The sequence below is a fragment of the Protopterus annectens genome, chromosome 7.part0 (assembly GCF_019279795.1).
Source record: "Protopterus annectens isolate FY-2018-M chromosome 7.part0, PAN1.0, whole genome shotgun sequence".
NCBI classification, from domain to species: Eukaryota; Metazoa; Chordata; order Ceratodontiformes; family Protopteridae; genus Protopterus; species Protopterus annectens.
This window is the reverse complement of record NC_056739.1, coordinates 1,026,038,434-1,026,058,461: the sequence shown is the minus strand read 5'-3', so window position 1 is coordinate 1,026,058,461 and position 20,028 is coordinate 1,026,038,434. Positions and strand designations below refer to the sequence as shown.

Sequence of the window (20,028 nt, the reverse complement as noted above, 5' to 3'; positions counted from 1 at the left end):
CATGCCAAAAAATCCAGTGATTTTCGGCATCCCGAATATTCATAAGGATATGTTTAACCCGCCACTTCGTGCTTTAATTGATAGTCATCTATCTATAACATATTCTTGTGCACAACTTGTTGAAACTATTTTGACAAAATATTTGAAACTTATACCGGGCATTTGTAAAGATTCATGGACTTTCCTTCAAAACATGTGTAACACAGAATTTGACAGTTCATTTAATTTCCTGACAATTGATGTTGTGGATTTATATACATCCATACCACATTTAGAAGCAGTAGAATGGATTTCCTTGATGCTGATTGATTTAAAAGCTACACAAAGTGAAATAGACATAGTATCAGAACTATTGGATATTTTAACATCAAATTATTTCACTTTCAATGGTAAATTTTACCTACAAAAACAGGGTATAGCGATGGGGTCGCCATGCGGTGCTAGCGTCACTAACCTTTTTATGGCATATTGGGAGAATAAGTATATATTTTGTAATAACAGTATTATGGATACAATTAAATATTACACAAGGTACCTTGATGATGTTTATTTTATTTAAAGGGAATATAGAATCAGCAACATTACTGATTGATTCCCTTAATAATACTACATCATTTTTGAACTTCACATTTAATTTTTCAGAAACTGAGATCGACTATTTAGATGTGAAATTATATAAAGATTCAACAAATCTAGAATACTTTTCCACCATATATAGGAAACCAACATACTGCAATTCCTTCTTACATTTCAATAGTGCACATCCTTATAAGCAAAAAAGAGCCATTATTAAGGGTCAAATAATAAGAGCGGCTAGGATGTGTAGTCGGGAAACAGCTTTTTTGAATGAATGTAACAATTTGAAGGAAATGTTCATGAACAGAGATTACCCATTGTCTATGTTCACTGAATTAATGGATGAAATTAATTTCAAACGTTCAAAAGGTCTTTACTCCCCCCTTTTAATATACAACAATTTAAAAGTACAGGTTGAGATTACCAACACTTTAACAGGACAGGGTAGATTTGAGGAGAGAAACAGTACCAGTTTAGTCAACATTGAAACACGTTTTCAGACTAGTTTCATTTCGACTTTTAACATTAATTCTTGGGACATACAACACATTCTAACTAAGAACTGGTACTTTATTTTGAACAATGAAGAACTGTTTGAAAAACTTGGTGATAGACCAAAATTTGTGTATAAACGAGGATGTAATTTAAAAACAATATTAGAAAGGAACAATGTATCTAACAGTACTACAAGACTAAAAGGGTGTTTTCAGTGTGGGTTCTGTAACTACTGTAGAGAAGTGAAAGTTTTGAATTCCTTTCTGATTAGGAATAGGAAATATTACATTCACCACAGACTTAATTGTGAAAAGTTTTGAATTCCTTTCCGATTAGGAATAGGAAATATTACATTCACCACAGACTTAATTGTGAATCTAAATCCATAGTTTATTTGGCCCAGTGTAATTGCTGCGAGGCATTCTATATTGGCAAAACAGATCGTAGATTCTGGGACAGAATCTACGAACATTTGTATGCAATTAGAAAAAACAAAATAGAGAATGCCCTAGCAAAACACTGTATAAAAAATCCAGGCCATAGTTTTTATTTTGTAGCTATAGATGAGGTTGCACATTCCATAAGAGGTGGACCAGTTTCTTTATTGCTAGAAACTTGTGAGTTAGAATGGCAGTTGTTAAATTCTTTTAGTTTTCTGGGCCTGAATGATCATTGTAATATCTCCTGCATTTTAAAAATGAGAAATTACAGAAGATAAAACTTGTATTTACTGTAAATCTTTAGTTTGAGTTTATTTTACTTTTTTATGAGTATGTAGAAAACTAGGTCATTTTATGTACTTCAACAATATATATAGTTAGATACTGTTTAATATTAATATTTGCATATGATGTTTATACTTTTTAGACTAACAGTATTATTTTAGTTGTATCGAGTTTTGGTTGCTGAACTGCTAATTACATATTGTATGTAAAAAAATATGGTTCAAAATGTCTCAACACTTTCTAATGTGTGGTTTCACTTTTTAAATACGAGATAATGTTTATTTTTTACCTTGTTTTTAAACAAAGTATGTGCACTATGTACATATTCATTATGTACCTTTAAGGGTTTTAACCAGTTAGTCTACGTAATGTACGTGACTATATATTTGAAATTTGGCGGTATTGTTTGAAACATTGGTTCTGAGGAAGCTATAACATCCCACACACTGTTTACTACGTTTCTGCAGGGAAACCCCACTGTAGTGCGATCTCCCACTGTAGTGCGATCTCGGAGTTGGTATATTTAATTTACGGGGGAGGGGGTGGGGGGTGCATGGGGGCTTGCCCCCCTGCAGAAACAGTGTGTGGGATGTTATGTATAGTTGCTTTGCAGTTTTCAATGTTTTGAGATTCGATGTTATGAGTTTTAGATGTTTTGAAGTTTAGATGTTATGGTCTTGATGTTTTGGGTTTAGATGTTATGAGCATTCGATGTTTTCAGATGTGTGTGTGTGTAAAAAATTTATACTTATGACCAAGAGTGAATCTTCATTATAAAAAGTAACTAAACTGGGCTGAAAATAGTTCAGTTTTAAATTGAAAAGTTGAAAAGCCAAGAATAAGACGCAAATACGTTGAGTCTCAGAAATAAACAACATTTCACAGAACCAATCTTAAATGTTACCAGCTGCTCCAAGCCAGGGGATACTGCTAATATGTTTCAGACAAATGCAATCTGAACTTCTGTCTGCTGTACCTGCTGCATCTCACCCCATATCCAGAGTCTTTACCTTCCTCCATTATTACTTCAAAAGGACTTACAAGCTCTCTACAAAACCAAACACACTAGCTTTATGGATCAACACATTTCAGTTTATCTGTTAGCAACAAGCACAGGTTCATTGCATCCCTTCCAGGTATTCATTCATAATCTGGGTACATGCCCTGAAGCTTAAACAGCAGCTGTTGTGGCAACCCTAAACAAGGGTGGGCTACCACCAACCCAACTGTAGACGAGTCTTACCAGTACGGATTGTAAAAAGTCATGAAGTGTATTATAACGGAACTCAAGGTAATGAGATCAGTAGTCTGCAGTCTCTTAACCCAAATCAGTTTGGCTTTATAAAGTGCAGGTCCAGTATAGTGAATCTGATAGACTTCTCTGAGGAATGACTGAAGCACTGGTTAGTGACCAGTCATTGCACACTGGAATGTAGCCAAGTCTAAGATACTGACACTTTAGTATTATAGAGGAGCTCAGCAAACTGGCTCACTGGCACAACATACAATGAATGAGGTTTGGTGCACACTTTCTTTTAGAAGACTTGTCCTAGATGGCTTCCTAAAAGGGTTCCACATTGGATCTCCCTGTTTACAGTATATGCTTCTTGTACACAAGAAAATGTTGAAAATCTGCCGCTGATGGTCATCTGCCCATGATTCCAGACTTGACACTGTCAGTAACTATATTCATACAAGGTGTGGCTGTTCTATCACTGTTTTAAAAGGAGTCAAGGTTCAGGAATGGGCACTGGCAAGGTAACTTGCCATATGGCCTTGTTGCCCTGTACATTCTGTGATTCTGATACCAATATGCAAGGTACGAGTAAGTCACATCAGTATCTGATTAGTATCAACATAAGGGTCAAGCTTGGGGCGTAGGAATGCAATATGGTGCTGTTTGGGGAAATACTACACCTACCACCACATAAAAGATTAATGCTCCCCTACAAAAAAGCCAATACTTATGCACTTGGGCACATGTATGGATAGTGACCTCATCTGAGCACATTGTGTCAACTATTACTAGGAACTAATTTTACCTGATCCAGCTGTATTGCTGAAGACATATCCTTCAGATGTTCATATTGATCATTGCTGCCTTGGCTGTTAGGGGTTGTATCCTGCCAGCTGCCAAAGCTTCTTGGCACCTTCCACATGCTTAAAAACTGTCAGGCAGTTCAAGATGAGTTGACTAAAAGACAAGTTTGGGTGCCAAGCACTTCAGAGCTTTACTGACACTGAGGAGTATGCTCCTCTAAGGTTTGAGGATAGCAGAGTTACAGCATCAAGCTGACCATCTAGGTAGACAAGTTCCCTTTCAGAGAACCTCTTTTACCATAATAGAATCAAGATTCTGAATTTGAACAGGAAGCTGAGGGGGCAGATAGGGTTTTCTGTTCAGACTCAAGACAGCTAGTTCAATTCCCTTTCTCTGAGACTGTTGCTAGAATCTGACAGCATTTTCAGTGAGAGAACACTGAGGTTTTTCAGTCCTTTAAAAAAATAGTATGAATTACAGAAGGAATTTCCTGAAGCTACACCTATTCCTGTTCTGTCTGCTTTGTGGAGGAGTGTGTCACTGCCTGCAGTATTAATGATGGGATGTATACTTTCTCAAGTCTGTATACTCTCTTAAGTCTGTGTGCACTATTTCCAACACAAGAGTTATGGTTTTAGTTAATTTCACTGCTGCTAAATAATTCTGGTACTACTGTTTTTGATAAGGATGGAGAAGTATGGGGAAAGTGTATACTTCTGCAGCTTTGATTTTCAGAGTTTGAATTCTCAGGTTCTTATGTTACATTTTTTCTAGTTAAAAGCATTCCTCATACTTTCACAATTTAATCTGCAGTTTCTTGTGGGGAAGTCTGTTTTAAATAATTTAGTTATCTATTGCACAGGTAACTACTCATGGTTTGCAGCGTGTGACTCTGTTGATACTTCTACCAGGGCTATGGCCACAGGTATTGTTTTGTAGAGGTTTCCCTTTGGATATAGATTTAGTCTTTAGCCGCTGTGCTGCAGAGCTGATCAAAAAGTATGATGAAAGGGGTAAGCTGACCCAGGTAATTAAGTTTTTCAGCCCTCCTTCCCAAATTTTCTAAGAGATTCTTAGCTCCTCATCCAGTTTTGGAAAAAAGCAGAGCAAACAGTCTCAACAAAATACAGGTAAACAGAGACCCAAAAAGAAATGGTAAGGGAGTTCTAAAAGAGGTCTCAAACCTCCCAGAAATCAAGAACAGAGTGACAAGTCTGAATGAATGTTCAAGAAGTCTTGTGACCCCTCCCACCCTGGACACAGCGTGAAATCTCCATTTTTCTTTTTGGCAACAGTTTCATATAAATGGGTTCTGAATGTCATTCATCAGCGTTACAGATTGCAGTGAGAGGAAATTCTTCTTTTCCAGGGGTTCATTCCTCATTCTCTGGTTCTTAATCACATACTGTCCCAAGGATCGTCAGCTAGTTCCTCCTTCCCAGGTGGGGAAAGGTTTTTATTCAAACAATGAATGCTTGGAGACCAGCTTTGGATCTTTCTTTAACCATGTTTGTGATACTGAAATGTCACTTCACAACCTGTTGCCTTTTTTTTTCCTATTTCAAGTTTCCTGGTAACACTAGACTTCAAGATGCTTTTCACATCCCTTGTCATCCAGATGTCAGACATTTAAGGTTGTGTCTGGAACACATTATCAGTTCTCCATCTTTCCCTTTGGACCATCTGTTACAGCAAGTGCTCACAAAGCGTCTAGCTCCAGTTTAGCTCATTGCAGGCTACAGGTCATCCACTTTTTGCCCATATTTAAACATTCGCTGGTTGCTCTAGTTAGGAGTATGGTTTTGTTATACTCACCATAATAAAATCCGTTCCATGCAGGGTCAAGGCAGGGTCAAGGCCCTCTCTACAAGGGCCTTGGCTTCATCTGTGGCTTTTTGGAAAGGGTTGGATTCTAGAAATATTCTAGATGTTACTTTGTCCTAAGTCCTATAAGCTGGATTCCTACTCTAGGTTCAGATCAAGCTCTGCTAGGCCCATTCTCCAGGAGTTGCTGGACTTTCACCTCCCAAACGTAGTAAGCTAGGGTAACCTACCCATACGTAGTAAGCTAGGGTAACCTACCCATACAGTTAAGGCAGTGATCTGCAAGGCTATGGAGGGCATCATCATGGAACTCATTAACAAAGACATTGGGAACCTCCAAACACTTGACCCAACCCAGTTTGGCTTTGTTAAAGGCAGATAATGCCTACCAAACCTGGTTGATTTCTTCGAGACAGTCACCAAGGCCATAGATGAGGGGAAGGTGGTTCACACAGCCTACCTTGACCTCGCCAAGGCTTTTGACACCATTCCCCACTCGGGAATTATAGAAAAAACTCACCAGCCTGGGTGGCCAACTGGATTACAGACAGAACTCACACGGTAAGAATAGCGGGATCCAGGTCCGACTCTGGTTTGTCACAAGTGGTGTCCCACAAGGTTCAGTTCTGGGACCCCTACTGTTCAGCATATACTTCTCAGAAGTACAGGCAAACACAGGAGGAATATGGCTAACCAAGTTCGCCGATGACTGCAAATTGGGAGCCATAATTGACTCTCCGGCTGACACGGACATTCTCCAAAAGGGCCTTACTGAGACAGACACCTGGTGTCAAGTCATGGTCTCTAGCTAAATGCCCAAAAATGCATAGTCATCCCATTTGGGAAAAACAAAACACCCATGAATTAGGTGGCAGCCCCCTTAATACAGAAGAGGTAATAAGAGATCTGGGGAGCCATGTAGATGGTAATCTCTCCTTTGACAATTGTATTGCCAAAGTAGTTAGGAAATCCTATGTAGCTCATCTAATTACTAAAGGGTTCGCATCTAGAAGTAAAGAGGTTATAGTGCCCTTCTACTCATCACTCATCAGACCCATCATAGAGTACAATGCCCCATTTGGGATGTACCTCACAAGACACTCCCAACAGCTGGAAAGACCACAAAAGTACCTCACCAAGAGGATTACTGGCCTCAAACATATGTCCTATGCAGCCGGACTGGAAAAACTCCAGCTGTACTCAGTGGCATATCGCTTAATCAGAGGTGATCTCTGCCTGACTTACAAAGCCATGTCCAACTCAGAATTGATTGAGATGCTCCACCTAAAGAGATCCACATCACTGCGAGCCACTTGCTCTAGTGAGCTAAACCTCACCACAACAATAAATAGAAAATGCTGGAGGGATAGATTCCTGTCACAGAGACTCCCCTTGCTGTGGAACAAAATTCCTAACTACATTAGGCAGAGCCCTTCACTAAAACTCTTCAAGAGAAACCTTGACGAGTGGATGGGTAACAGAAAATACACCCCTGGGATCACTTCATTGGCTCTTCTTGACAGAGGCTTAGTTAATTAATCAATGGGGCGGCAAAAGCTGACACACACTGGCTAGGCTTATAAATTCCCTCTGGCAGATAGCCTAGTACCTAGGCTATCAGCAGGATGAATATAGTACTGTGTAAGTAAACATACTCCAACAGTAGATAGTCAAATGAACACTGCTGCAGTAGCCACTCCCACCTTCTCATTTTTTGGTGTGTTCTTATGCCAGGGTATGGGCGTTTATTTTTTGTTCCCATCGTTACCCTTTCAGAGTTCAGCCTCTCTGTGTTGGTAGAGAAGCTCTGAAGGGCACTGCTTTCAAATTTCTCTTTTACTTTGCTCAGCTCGACAGCTTGGGCATGTTGAAGGTGCCTTGAAGCTTTGGAAGCTAGGCAGCTGTTACATCTTTGGAAGGATATAATCCATGTAGCTATGGCTATTGCAGCAGTGATATGTACTGTTATGGTAAGTGTAGTTAAGACAGCTGTACTATCCCAAGTAACCCCCCCCCCCCCCACTCCTCCCTAAACAAGCTATAATAGAAAAAACATGGTCTGCTTTGATATGCATGTAGTAGGGTAGTACATCTACAGATGTAAAGAGCACAGCACTTTAGAAAACTCATCCAAAAAAGTTTTGAATAAGAGCTCATATGTAACCCAGGCCAACTAACAGAGCTGTCATTTTACTCTTTCTCCTGCAGGCTGATGCATGGCAATATCGGATTCATGAATATTGCCACACACTTGAAAGATGTAGACCTTACTGCTGTGAAAGTATAATTTTTGAATATAGGTGCAAGAAATTATTAAGTTGGCTAGTTGCTGGTGGATGTCCTCTATGCCACATACTCTTCATTTGACGGTGTTGTAAATTAAAGAAACTATCATTATTCAAAAGCGAGGCAGGGCTCAGAACTGTACTAGAAAGCTAATTCTGTAAAGATGTATTAAGTGCAAAGCAAAATTGATAATAACTAGCGTTATTGTTCAAATAGTTTTTTTGTTTATATATACATACACACAACAGTACTACAGAGTTGTTTGCCTAGGAGTATTGGCTAAGGATGGAAATTGTAATGTATCTTATGTTGACAGGGAAAACGTTTAAAATGTTAAGAGCATAGTCTGTTAAGCTGCAATAAATTTATCTTAAATAAATGCAACATAGCTAGTTGCAGAGATCAGTGCAGCTATAATATGTCAAAATATTTAATCACTTCACTGACATTGGGATTAGCCCTAATGCTATTCCTTGGTTCCAAAGTTACCTGTCCAACAGACATTTATCAGTAAATTTTTACAGTACATCAGCCACCACTCCCTTATTTAAAGGAGCCCATCAAAGACTCCATACTGGCCCCTCCTCTTTCCTCCATTTTTATAAGTACTTTCAGAGTTGCACTCTACCTTTCCAAGCTTACAGAAAAAGCAGATGACATGGTTGTCTTCCTAACACAACCCACTAATTTAACATGGTCTGCAGTTTTATTCATCTTCCTCATTAACTGGCTTAGTAGCAAACGCTATTAATTCCTCAAAAACTAAAACTACTCTTTGGAACACCCACAAAAAAGGCAAAAGAACTGCAGCTCACTTCTTACTCTTGACCAACTTAAAATGCCATGGAGCAGTTAACACCTTCAGATATGTAGGAGTGTGGCTTGATCCATCATTTAACCTTCACTATCAACCACTCCCTATTCTTGTGGCCTAAGAGAATCTCCTCCTTCCTTAATCAACAGCATTTCTTTTTGGGGAGGATAGGTATTTTTCTAGCCAAAAGTGAGTACTGCCTGCCTCTTGAAGAATCTGTTTGCCTCCTAAAGAAACTACTGCTATCCAATTTCCAAATGTAGATTCTTTCCCCAAAGAATAAATACCACGGTCTTACACTAGCCAAAGCCAATGGGCTGCTTCTTCAGCAATGACCAATCTATTCCTTTATAGGTTCATATGTAGGTACTAGGCTATCTGCCTGAAGACATTTATAAGCCTAGCCAGAATGTGTTGGCTTTCGCCACCCCCTTAGATTAGTCCCCTGTGCCTCTGTCCAGCAGAACCATTGAAGTGATCCCTGGGGGTAAGCTTTCTGTTTCCCATCCACTCATCAAAGTTTCTCTTAAAGAGGGTTAGCGAAGAGCTCTGCCTAATGTAGATTGGAATCTTGTTTCAGAGCATGGGAAGTCTCTGGGATAGGAATCTATCCCACCAGCACATCATATTTATTGTTGTGGTGAAGTTTAGATCCCTGGAGCGTGTGGCTCGAGGGGATATGGTTTTCTTTAGGTGAAGCATGCCTATCAATTCTGGGTTGGGCATGGCCATGTATGTCAGGCAGAGATCACCTCTGAATAGGCAGTATGCAACAGAGTACAGCTGGAGTTTCTTCAGTTGAGCTGCATAGGGCATCTGCTTGAGGCCAGTGATCCTCTTGGTGAGGAACTTCTGTGGTCTTTCCAGTTGTTGCAGGTGTCTTGTAAGGTACATCCCAAATGGGGCATTGTACTCTATGATGGGTCTGATGAGTGATGCGTAGAGGGGCCCAACGACCTCTTTCGATATGGATGCAAACCCTTTTGTGATTAGGTGGGCCACATAGAAGGATTTTCTAACCACTTTGGCAATGTGATTATCAAAGGAGAGGTTACTATCTACTTGGGTCCCCAGATCCCTTATTACGTTTTCCATATTTAGGGGGCTACCAACTATGTGGTAGTTTGTGGGTACTTTGGTTTTTTCCAAAGGGGATGACTATGCACTTTTTGGCATTTAGCTTGAGGCCATGGTTTTGACACCAGGTATCAGTCTCAGTGAGACCCTTTTGGAGGATGTCTCTGTCAGCCGGAGAGTCAATTATAGCCCCTAGTTTGCAGTCGTCTGCGGACTTGGTCAGCCATAGTCCTCCTGTGATTGCCTGTACCTCTGAGAAGTATATGCCGAACAGGAGGGGTCCTAGGACTGAGCCCTGGGGAATGCCACGTAACCGGTTTAGAGTCAGACCTAGCTCCTGCAACTCTTACCATGTGGGTTCTGTCAGTGAGCCAGTTGGCAACCCATCTCATGACGTAGGGGTTTATGTTCAGGCTGGTGAGCTTGTCTATAATACCTGAGTGGGGAATGGTGTCAAAGGCCTTTGCAAGGTCTAGGTAGGCTGTATGGACCACCTTTCCCTTGTCTATAGCCTTGATAACTGTCTCAAAGAAGTCAAATAGGTTTAGGAGGCATGATCTGCCTTTAACAAAGCCGAATTGAGTACGGTCCAGTGTTTGGAGATTTCCAATGTCTCTGTTAATGAGATCCATGATGATGCGCTCCATAACTTTGCAGACCAAGCTAGTCAGGCTTATAGGGCGATAGTTCTTGGGGTCCGTTGTGGCTCCACCTTTGTGGAGCGGAATAACTGTTGCTGTGCGCCACTCTGTGGGCACGTAGCCTGTGGAGAGGCTGAGTTTAAACAGTATGTTTAGGTGAGGGGTTAGTTCATCTTTGAGCTTGTGTAGGACACAGTTTGGGACACCATCCGGTCCTATTGATGCTGTGTATTTGGCTTTGAAGAGGGCTGTTTTAACCTGAGTGTCTGTGATTTCAGGGGCACTACATTCTTCTGGTATATTTATGGGCCCTTTTGTGGGTGAGAGGGGGGTGAAGTTTGCACTGAACCTGTCTGCCAGGATGTTGGCTATATCGGTCAGTTCAGTGTATTTTATGCCATTCTGCACTAACTCCGAGCAGATCTGAAAATTGCCACTTAGATTCTTGACATAGCTAAAGAATGCCTTGTGGTTATCTTTGGAGTCCATGGCAATTTTTCTTTCGAAGCTAGCCTTGGATGATTTTATGAGGGAACGTAGTTTCTTGCTGATACTGATCAGGGATGTCTTCCCTTCTTGGGATTTTACTCTCTTCTGTACTAGTTTCCTCCTCCAATTGTATAGCTTGTTTATGGCAGGGGTCCACCAGTTTCCTTTTCTTGGAGGAGTGAGTCTTGGCTTTGTTTGGGATAGCACGATCCATGCATTCTTGTAGGTGCCTGTAGAGTGCATTAGTAAAGGATTTTGCAGCTTGGACAGCGTTATCCTTTAGCATGGGGCTTTGAAACTTCCCACTTCGGTCTTAAGTAATGTGAAGTTTGCTTTTGAAAAGTTTTTCACGGTGGTTACTTTGACCGGGGGTGGTGGCGGAATGTGGATATCCAGAGTGATTAGTTTATGGTCAGATCTAACCAGCGAGGGGCTGACCTCCAGTGTGGAACACCGGTCGCCCATGTTGGTGATGACCAGGTCCAATATGTTGTCACCTCTGGTGGGGGCGTTGACCAGTTGATCCAGGGCGTTTGAGTTTATAAATTCTAGGAAATGTTGGGCAAGGGAGTTCGTACTTGAGTAGTTCTCCCATTTAATGTTTGGGTAATTGAAATCACCCAATATCAGGGTGTTTGGTAGGACCTTTTATGTTTCCCAGTGTTTCCAGGAATGCGGAGTGGGGGCCCTGGGACATGGTGGGTGATCTGTAGCAAGCTATAATTTGAATAGCAGTTTTGCCCGTTGTTAGTTGCACATGGATGATCTCTGAAGCGTTGTGCTATGCCACTAACTTGGAGGTGTGGGTATCCTTGATGGATATGGATACTCCCCTGCCTTTTGTATTTTGGTTCGGGTTTTGTGGCCGAAATGTATGGTATGAGTTGTAGCCTGGTATTGCTTGGGTGCCCTCTGGAGCCTTAAACCAGGTTTCTGTTACTGCATATATATCGATTTTCTCCATACTGAGGAGTGCCTCGAAGTTGTGCATTTTGAGGTTTAGACTTCTGGCATTCAGCAGCATTACCCTCAGTTTTTTGTTACTTGTACTCTTTATGGTGGTGGGTTTGTCTTTTCAGCCTTGCCTAAAAAAGGCACTATGGGGGTGGCAAGAGCCTTGGCCAGTATTCGAAAGCCTAAGGGTGACAGGTGCAAGCAGTCTCTAGCAAAGCAGCGTGGCTTATCGAGCATGTCATCCCAGGCTGACAGACCCTGGATCCCCTTTGAATGACACCAGAAGCTTAGCCAGTTGTTGAAACTGATAATTTTTTCTCTGTACCGTGGTATCATTCTTAGTGAGGGCAGGATGCTACTCAGGGTCATACCTGCCTGGGCTACGTGATCAGAGAACTCCTCCTTGTCTCTTCATGTAGTCCAGGGAGGTATGGCTCAGGTCATTCACACTAACATGGACAATGACAGAGTCATATTTGTACTTGTTTTGGAGTGACCTGAGTGCTTGTGTTATGTGGCGGATCCTGGCACCCGACAGGCAACTAACAGTAACCTTCTCCTTGTTCAGCCTAGTGAGTGGTGCGTCAGTGTGCCTGATTATAGATTCACTTATTACTAGTGTGTTGGGTATGTTATTTTGCCTTAAGGGCTGTGATTGTGTGGCACACTTGTTTTGTGAAGTATGTGTTTCATGGTTTGTGTTGGGGAGTGGAGGTTGCTTGGATGTCTGCTTTGGAGGCCTCTGTTGCTTTTGCAGATTTTTATTTAGAGCCTCAGAGTATGTTTTTGTGTATTTGTGTGTTTTTTGCCAGTGCTGGCTTCATAGGTCTATATGAGACTGGTGGTGTGATGCAAGTAATTCCCTTCTCCTCTTGACTGCCTAGTCCAGTCTTGGGTTGAGAGAGCTTGGCCTCCAGTTTGGCTGTATAATTGCATCTCTCGCATGTATTAGTGTTTAGTGGAAGGACCAGAGGGTTGTCTGTGTACATGAGGCAATTGTAACATTGCCTCAAAATGCCCAGATTCACCAGTTGGACTGGAGAGTACACCTGAAACTGCCCTTTGGACATGCCTGGATAGATACAGTGAACTGTTTTACTGATTGGTTGGTAAGGTCGAAAAGAAAGCCTTGTCCTTCTCTACAGTATAGGGGGGTCAAGTGCTAAGGTTTATTAGTGCTTGCTATGAGTTTTGGGCAAGTGCCAGGATGAGAAGTGAATGATTTGCATGCTTAAATTGAAAGTTTGTCTAGTTCCGAGGGAAAAATTGAAGAGGACACTTTGTAGAGCCGGGAATACTTATTTATTTTATTTATTTATTTATTGCAGTTGATTTACCAGGATAGTCCATTGGGCCTTGAAGAACCCGTTTTCAATGGAGTCCCGGGAGAAAAGCTCCAAAAAAGAAATAAATGTACATTAACATTTGACAGTAATATCTAGATACATGCTAGCAAAAGAACATAAGCAAAACATAAATGCAGATTGACGAACAAACATAGTAGAAGAATAAAGTAGATTATGATATTACAGGGCATTAAATAGAGTTGGTTATGTGGGGTTGGGTGCAAGAGCATTCCCATTGAGATGCTAGGTGTAAGAAAAGTGACTTCTTGAAGGTAGAGTGGTTAGAGGTAATGCGGATGTTTGGTGGTAGAGAGTTCCAGAGGCGAGCAAGGCTAAAGGAAAGAAGGTTTTTGCCTGGGGGATGAGTAGGTTTGTGCACTTCTAGTAGATTTTGATTATTAGACCTTAGAACTCTGTTTGGTAGGTGCATTTTAAGGGCAGAGGAAAGGGAGGGACAGTTGGAGGGGTTTAGAATAAGCTTGTGGGCTAGAGTTAGTTGAGTGTAAGTAAGATAGTTGGGAAGTTCTAACCAATTTAGTTTATGGAGGGAGAGACCGTGGTGAGTGGAAGACTTTTATGAGTGGTGGCGAATTTAGCAATTTTGTTATAGCAAGAGGTGAGCTGTTTTTTTAACAAGGACTGAAGATTAGTAAGTAGTGGGGCACCATAGAGAAGGGAGGGGATAAGGAAGGAAGTAGCTAGAGTGATTTTAGTGGTGGATGTGAGGTAGGCATTTTGTCTATACAGCATGCCAAGTTTTTGATGTTTTTTTGTAGGTGGGAATTAAATTTTAGTTGTACCTTATATAACTTATACCCTAGCTAACCAGCGTTGCCCGGCGTGCAAAGCCATACAAATGCGGGTTTTACAGCAGGGAAATGAAAGAGAAATTAGCCCAAAATGGCCAATAAACTACTAATTTCTGGGCTGAAACCACTCCTCCAGGGACAGATAGGCTGCTCAAAGCTCCCTCTCTTACAGTGAACAGAGAAACATCCTTCTATCCAAGTAAGGTATGGGCAAACACAGAAACTTGTAACACAGCACTGAATTCAGCACTAACCTGAAAACTGGACTAAACTAGCTTAGAAAGGTAGGAAAATAAGTATTTTATTTTTTTGTTTTTTTTCAGAAAATAAAGCAGATACAATCAAAAAAACACTTTTTTAATGTACAGAAATGGCTATCACACTTGAGTGTGTAGCCTACAACAGTTCAACAGGTAATTTAAACACAAAAACAACTTTGTTAAAGTACAATATGTAGTTTTTTAAAATCACACTCCCAACTTTTCTGGCTCGTGGAAGAAAACTCCTGCCGGTGTCTTTTCAATAGTTTACTTGGGCTTCTTCACATAACCTTGGATCTCTTAGCCACTGAAGGCCTCTCTTGCAAGCATCTAAAAATCAGACTTCAGTGCTCTACGTACTCTTTCCACCTTTGGACCCAAAATGTGGAAGGATGTTCCCTCAGATCTTCAAGATGTCTCCAACTACTCTTCCTTTCTGGCACAGTTTAAGGAATATCTGACCGCACAAGATGCTTGTAAATGCTGTGCTTCAGGTTACATTACAGAGTTTCCCTAATCTCAAACACATTTTGCCTATCACTTTCACTGTAATATCTCTTCTGCAACTCTTAACATGCCACTACTGTAACTGATGTAAAATTGTACAGTGTTTTTTGTGGACTACCTTCTTAAATCATTTTTTCTCTTGCATATTACTATTCCTTTGTTTTTAGGGTGCTCTTTCATTGAAAAATGTAATCTGATATTGTTAATCCTCGTTCATTCCTTACGCATGGGTATTGGTTCCGAGCTCGGAACAGAGCCTGCCATTTTCCAAGCTCGCATCAGCTTCAAACTCTCGAGCTAAACTCTTACCCACAATCCCCCTCTCCCTGTTACCTCAGATTTCATTTGCCGCGTTGCCATTTGGTCGTGTCAAGCTTCTTCTCTTGAGCTAAGTATAGTCAATTGTTGTTTAATAACTTTACAGATTACTTTTCTGTCAAAAAAGTTCATATTTTGTTTCTTACCCTATCGCATCTAGTGTTCATAATTTCTTCAGATTTTTTCTGCCTTTTCTTACTACTTTTACTGTGAGGTATTCTCTTTACCATCATTGGTAATCTTTTTCCCTTTTTCTCTCATACCTTCGGGTACTCTCTTGTACCATTGTTGGTATTTTTCTATTAAATTTGCTGTTATGGCAGATAAAAAGGGTAGTCCGGGGTTTAAGCGGTGTTCTGATTGTGGACACAAACTGCATACTTCTGATGCACATTCTTTTTGTGTTTATTGTTTGGGAGCTTCCCACTTGTCTGTTGACCCACCCTATACTATTTGTGAGATGTTCCTACTAAGGCTAAATCTTTGCTTTCATCCCCGGCTGGGGGCTTCTGCCAACCAAAACCTAAAAAGGCTAAAATTTCGGCTCCGGAGCTCTCTGTCAGCCCCAGTGCTTTCAGTGCCTAGACCTTCGGCACCAAGGCCTTCGGCTCCATTAGTGATTTTGGCTCAGTCTTCTCCTGCAGCCTTCTATATATCAGCACAGAGGAGCTCCTCTGTTCAGACCATTACCACTGTATCAGCACCGACTGTTCAGTTGGCGCAGACCTTGACCGCGTCAGCTCCAAGGTCTTCCTCTGAACCGAAGCCTTTATTGTTGACTCTAGTTTGGTGTGTTCCAGCTTCGGCACTGACACCCACTTCAGGCACCGATCCCTGTATCTGTGCAGACAATGACCTCGGCACCGATGACGTCTTCGGTGCAGACAACAGTAGTCCAGTCTCTCTCGGCACTGTTGTCCTCAGTGCAGTCAGATGAGATGGGCACTGAGTCTGCCTCTTCTGTGGACAGGCCTGTTTCTCCTCAGTCTCAGTGAGATCCACTAGAAGCCTTTCCGAACATGATGTGTTGCATCTGTGGACCAGCTACTCTTGGCCAGAGGTATCCCACCCCTCAGGAACTATCCTTCCTTGGGAGGTGATCACCCATCTCCAAAGACCCCTTCTTATTCTCCTCCTTCATTGCCTTTGAAGTCCATGGATGTAGCACAGACTTCCCCTTCTGCGGTTCCCTTTATGGATCTCACTAAGGAACCGTAGTTGCCTTCATGGCAGGAAAGTTTTGCTACGACCCAGGATGTCAGCTGTGACACACATAGCTTGCTGTTCCACAGCCATCCAGGGACTCTGGGTCGGCAGGCTGAGCCATTTAGGGGAGGGGTGATCCCTGTCCTAGACATACACTCCTCTTCAGGCGAACCAGCCTTCCAACTGATAGAAAAGACTTTCGCTGCTGCTGGCGATACCGGACTGTCTATACCTCCACCCTCCTCTGGTACACTGGTTCCACAAGTCGCATCTAGCAGACTCCAGGTGCAAGGGCCGCAGGACATATTCCCCTCAGGAATCCCCTTTTCCACTGTCTTCTCCCGCGGAGGAGGTCCACTGGAAAAGTTTGTGTAAGAGGAAGCACATGGACTCCACAGAGGAGTCCTTCACCGAAGAGACAGATTTAGATGAGGGGGAAGGATCCCCTTGGTCACCTTCTGAGGTATCCTTTGGCGATATTCTCAAAATCCTGAAACAGAGAGGTGACTGGCAGTCCTCTAATCCGACCTCCTGAGGAATCTGTGTTCCTGCAGGCCTTTCGTGCCCGGACCCCTACCTCCTGGGTTACTCCACCTGCCGATGAACTTGTCTGGCTTATCGTGCAGCATGCTTGAAAGGCTCCTGATACCATCAAAAACTATTCCCCGGAGACCAGATAAGATCTTGTCCCCTCCTGCTTCGGATCCCCATTGGTCCAAAGGTCTTCCTGTGGATGCTTTGGTGGTGGCGGCTGCAATAAAAAAAGGATCTGGCAGAAGAAGAAAGTCAGGACTGTCCATCCACCTAATAAGAGTCCCGGGCCATGGACAGGATAAGGAAGCGCACCTTTGCTTCAGCGACCTTTGCTATCAGGTCCTTGAATTATATGGCACATTTCTCCAGGCTTCAAAGGGATCTGGTTTCTGAGCTCTCTGAAACCTTGGCTGGTGCCATGTCAGAGTTCCGTGACCGTGGCCTCTCAGCTGGCCACCATTGAATCTATATCTAACTCCTCTATGCGACTGATATCTCACGCATCAGGAGGAGCAGCGGGTTCAGCTGCAGTCTTGAGACGACACGCCTGGATGCGCTTGTGCAACTTCGCGGAAAGTCTTCTTTTCTTAATGCCCCCATTGAGACCTCCTCGTTGTTGGGGCTCAAAGTTAAAAGCACACTGGCCAGATGTTAGCAGAATGGTAAGATGCTTTCTGCCGTAGGTGTCTGTTCTTCTTCCCCTCAACGTGCTTTCTCCCGAAACCAAAAGAGTGGGAAGATATGGTTCAAGAAATCTCAGGGTCCTTTCCGTGACACACAGGCAGAGTTCTCCTCCAGAGGCAGAGGAGGAAACTCACAGGAAAGATGCTCCTTTCGGGGTAGAGGGGGACCATGTAACCAGGGTTCCAGGGATTCTTTCCCTGGTTAATCCTACCAGCGCTCCTGAAGAGCGGCCCAACTCCTTTCCTCTGGAGGTGGTTGGGGGACGTTTCCTTGTACCCTTCTGCCTAGCTAACCATCACCACCAATTATTAGGTACAAAGGGTCATAACCAGAGGTTATCATATCCCCTTTGATCTTTGTCCCATCCCTTCCAAAAATCTTCCCGATGTTCCACCCAGTCAAAGGGAAGAAGCAGCACTAGAGATAGAAAAGCTACTAAGAAAAAGAGTCATCCAAACAGTCCCTCCAGACCAGATAGGATCCGGATTCTACTCGAGACTATTTTTGTTGCCAATGAAAACCGGGGACTGGAGACCAATTTTGGATATCAGTGTATTTAACAAGTTTATGAGAGTAGAAAAATTCCGGATGGTCACAATACAGTCTATCCTCCCGCTTTTGGAAAAAGATTATTGGATGTGCTCTATAGATCTTCAAGATGCGTACTACCACATAAAGGTGGACAGGCCATCACGAAGATTTCTGCGCTTCTGTGTGGGAGCCAGTCACTACCAATTCAGAGTACTGCCCTTCGGACTCTCTACAGCCCCCAGAGTGTTCACAAAGTGCATGGCAGTTGTCACAGCTCACTTGCGACTTCAGGATTCCAGGCGTTTCCATACCTGGATGACTGGCTCGTTTCCGCTCCCACCAGACATCTACTGGAAAAAGCCTTGGCATACTCTCTCCTCGCTGCTCAAAGGCTAGGCATAACCATAAACTGGCAGAAATCCAATCTCACCCCATCTCAGTTGACAGAATTCGTAGGGGTTATCTTGGACACAAAAAAATGCAGAGCTGCTATTCCAGAGCACAGAATTCTAAGGATAAAGCAACAACTAATTCCAATCCTTTCAAAGGAAAAATCCAGGGCTCACTCGGTTCTGCAGCTGTTGGGTTCCATGGCAGCCTCCATCACCATTGTTCCCCTGGCCAGGTTTCACATGAGGCTTCTACAATGGCTACTGCTCACCCAATGGTATCCTTTTCAGCACCCTCTTTCAACCATGATTTGAGTAACCCACAGGTGCAAACAGGATTTAAATTGGTGGATGACACACAATCTCTCACAATGGTCTCACCCCTTCTCCCTCCAGCAACCCAAGGCCACAGTGATCACGGACGCCTCCCTGATCGGGTGGGGGGGGCTATGTCAGGGACAGACAGTCCAAGGCACTTGGTCCGAACTGGAGGCCCATCTGCATATAAATGTTCTAGAGCGGAGGGCTGTGCTTCTGTCGTTGCAAGCATTCCATCTCCTGCTGCCATCTGGGACAATTGCGATTCAATCAGACAACCTGGCGGTGGTCTGGTACATCAACAAGCAAGGTGGAAGCAAATCTTACCCCCTTTGTCGAGAGGCCATGAGGTTATGGCAATGGCTATCAACAGTTTTCTTCTAGCAATGCACATTCCCGGAGTTCCAACGTGACAGCAGACAGACTAAGCAGGTGCATTCTCCAACCTCACGAGTGGTTCCTGAATCCCTTGATAGCGGCCACGATTGGCCCTCGGGTCTTCTTTACGCATTTCCACCCTTTCCCCTCATTCCCCAATTTCTGAAGAAAGCCCGTCTGTTGAAGAGCAAGGTGATCCTCATAGCACCATATTGATCTCAACGACAGATTTGGTTCCCCTTCCTTTGGCCTCACCCACTAGATAGACCATGGATTCTCCATCCAACCCCGGAGTTGATCTCACACCCACACAACATGATTCATCCCAACTTGAACAGCCTGAAGCTCATGGCTTGTTTACTCCAGTTCCCTTGATTGCCAGGCAGAATGATCTTTCTTTACCAGTACGTGATATTCTCAGTGCTTCGCATAAGTCTTCCACTAGAATTTCTTATCTGAGCAAGTGGAAAAGATTTACCTGTTGGCTGAAAGATAAACAAGTAGACCCCTTTTCAGCACCAGTGTCGATAATACTAGACTATCTGGTCAACCTGTTTCAATCGGGTCTATCGGCCTCTATCATTAGAGTTCATTTGGCTGCAATTTCTAATTTTCATGGGGGTGTCCAAGATTACTCCCATGTCCCATAAATTGTGCAACACCTTCATAAAAGGTGTGAATCATCTGAAGCCACCTTTTAGAGAACCTGTTCAACCATGGGATCTATCATTAGTTCTACAAGCTCTGACAATGTCACCTTTCGAACCAGCCTCTTCCTGCGACCTCGTCATGGAAAACCTTGGTTTTGGTCGCTATTACTTCTGCC

The 20,028-nt window shown here is 42.8% G+C and overlaps 1 protein-coding gene across 1 annotated transcript in view; it reads left to right on the top strand.

The window, feature by feature from the left end:
- Positions 1–20,028, top strand: part of DMXL2 (Dmx like 2) — a 1,902,820-nt gene that overhangs the window by 21,806 nt on the left and 1,860,986 nt on the right. The window contains exon 3 of the mRNA XM_044076363.1: positions 643–1,215. Coding sequence (XP_043932298.1) covers positions 643–1,215 — 573 coding nt within the window. The remainder of the gene's footprint in view (positions 1–642; positions 1,216–20,028) is intronic.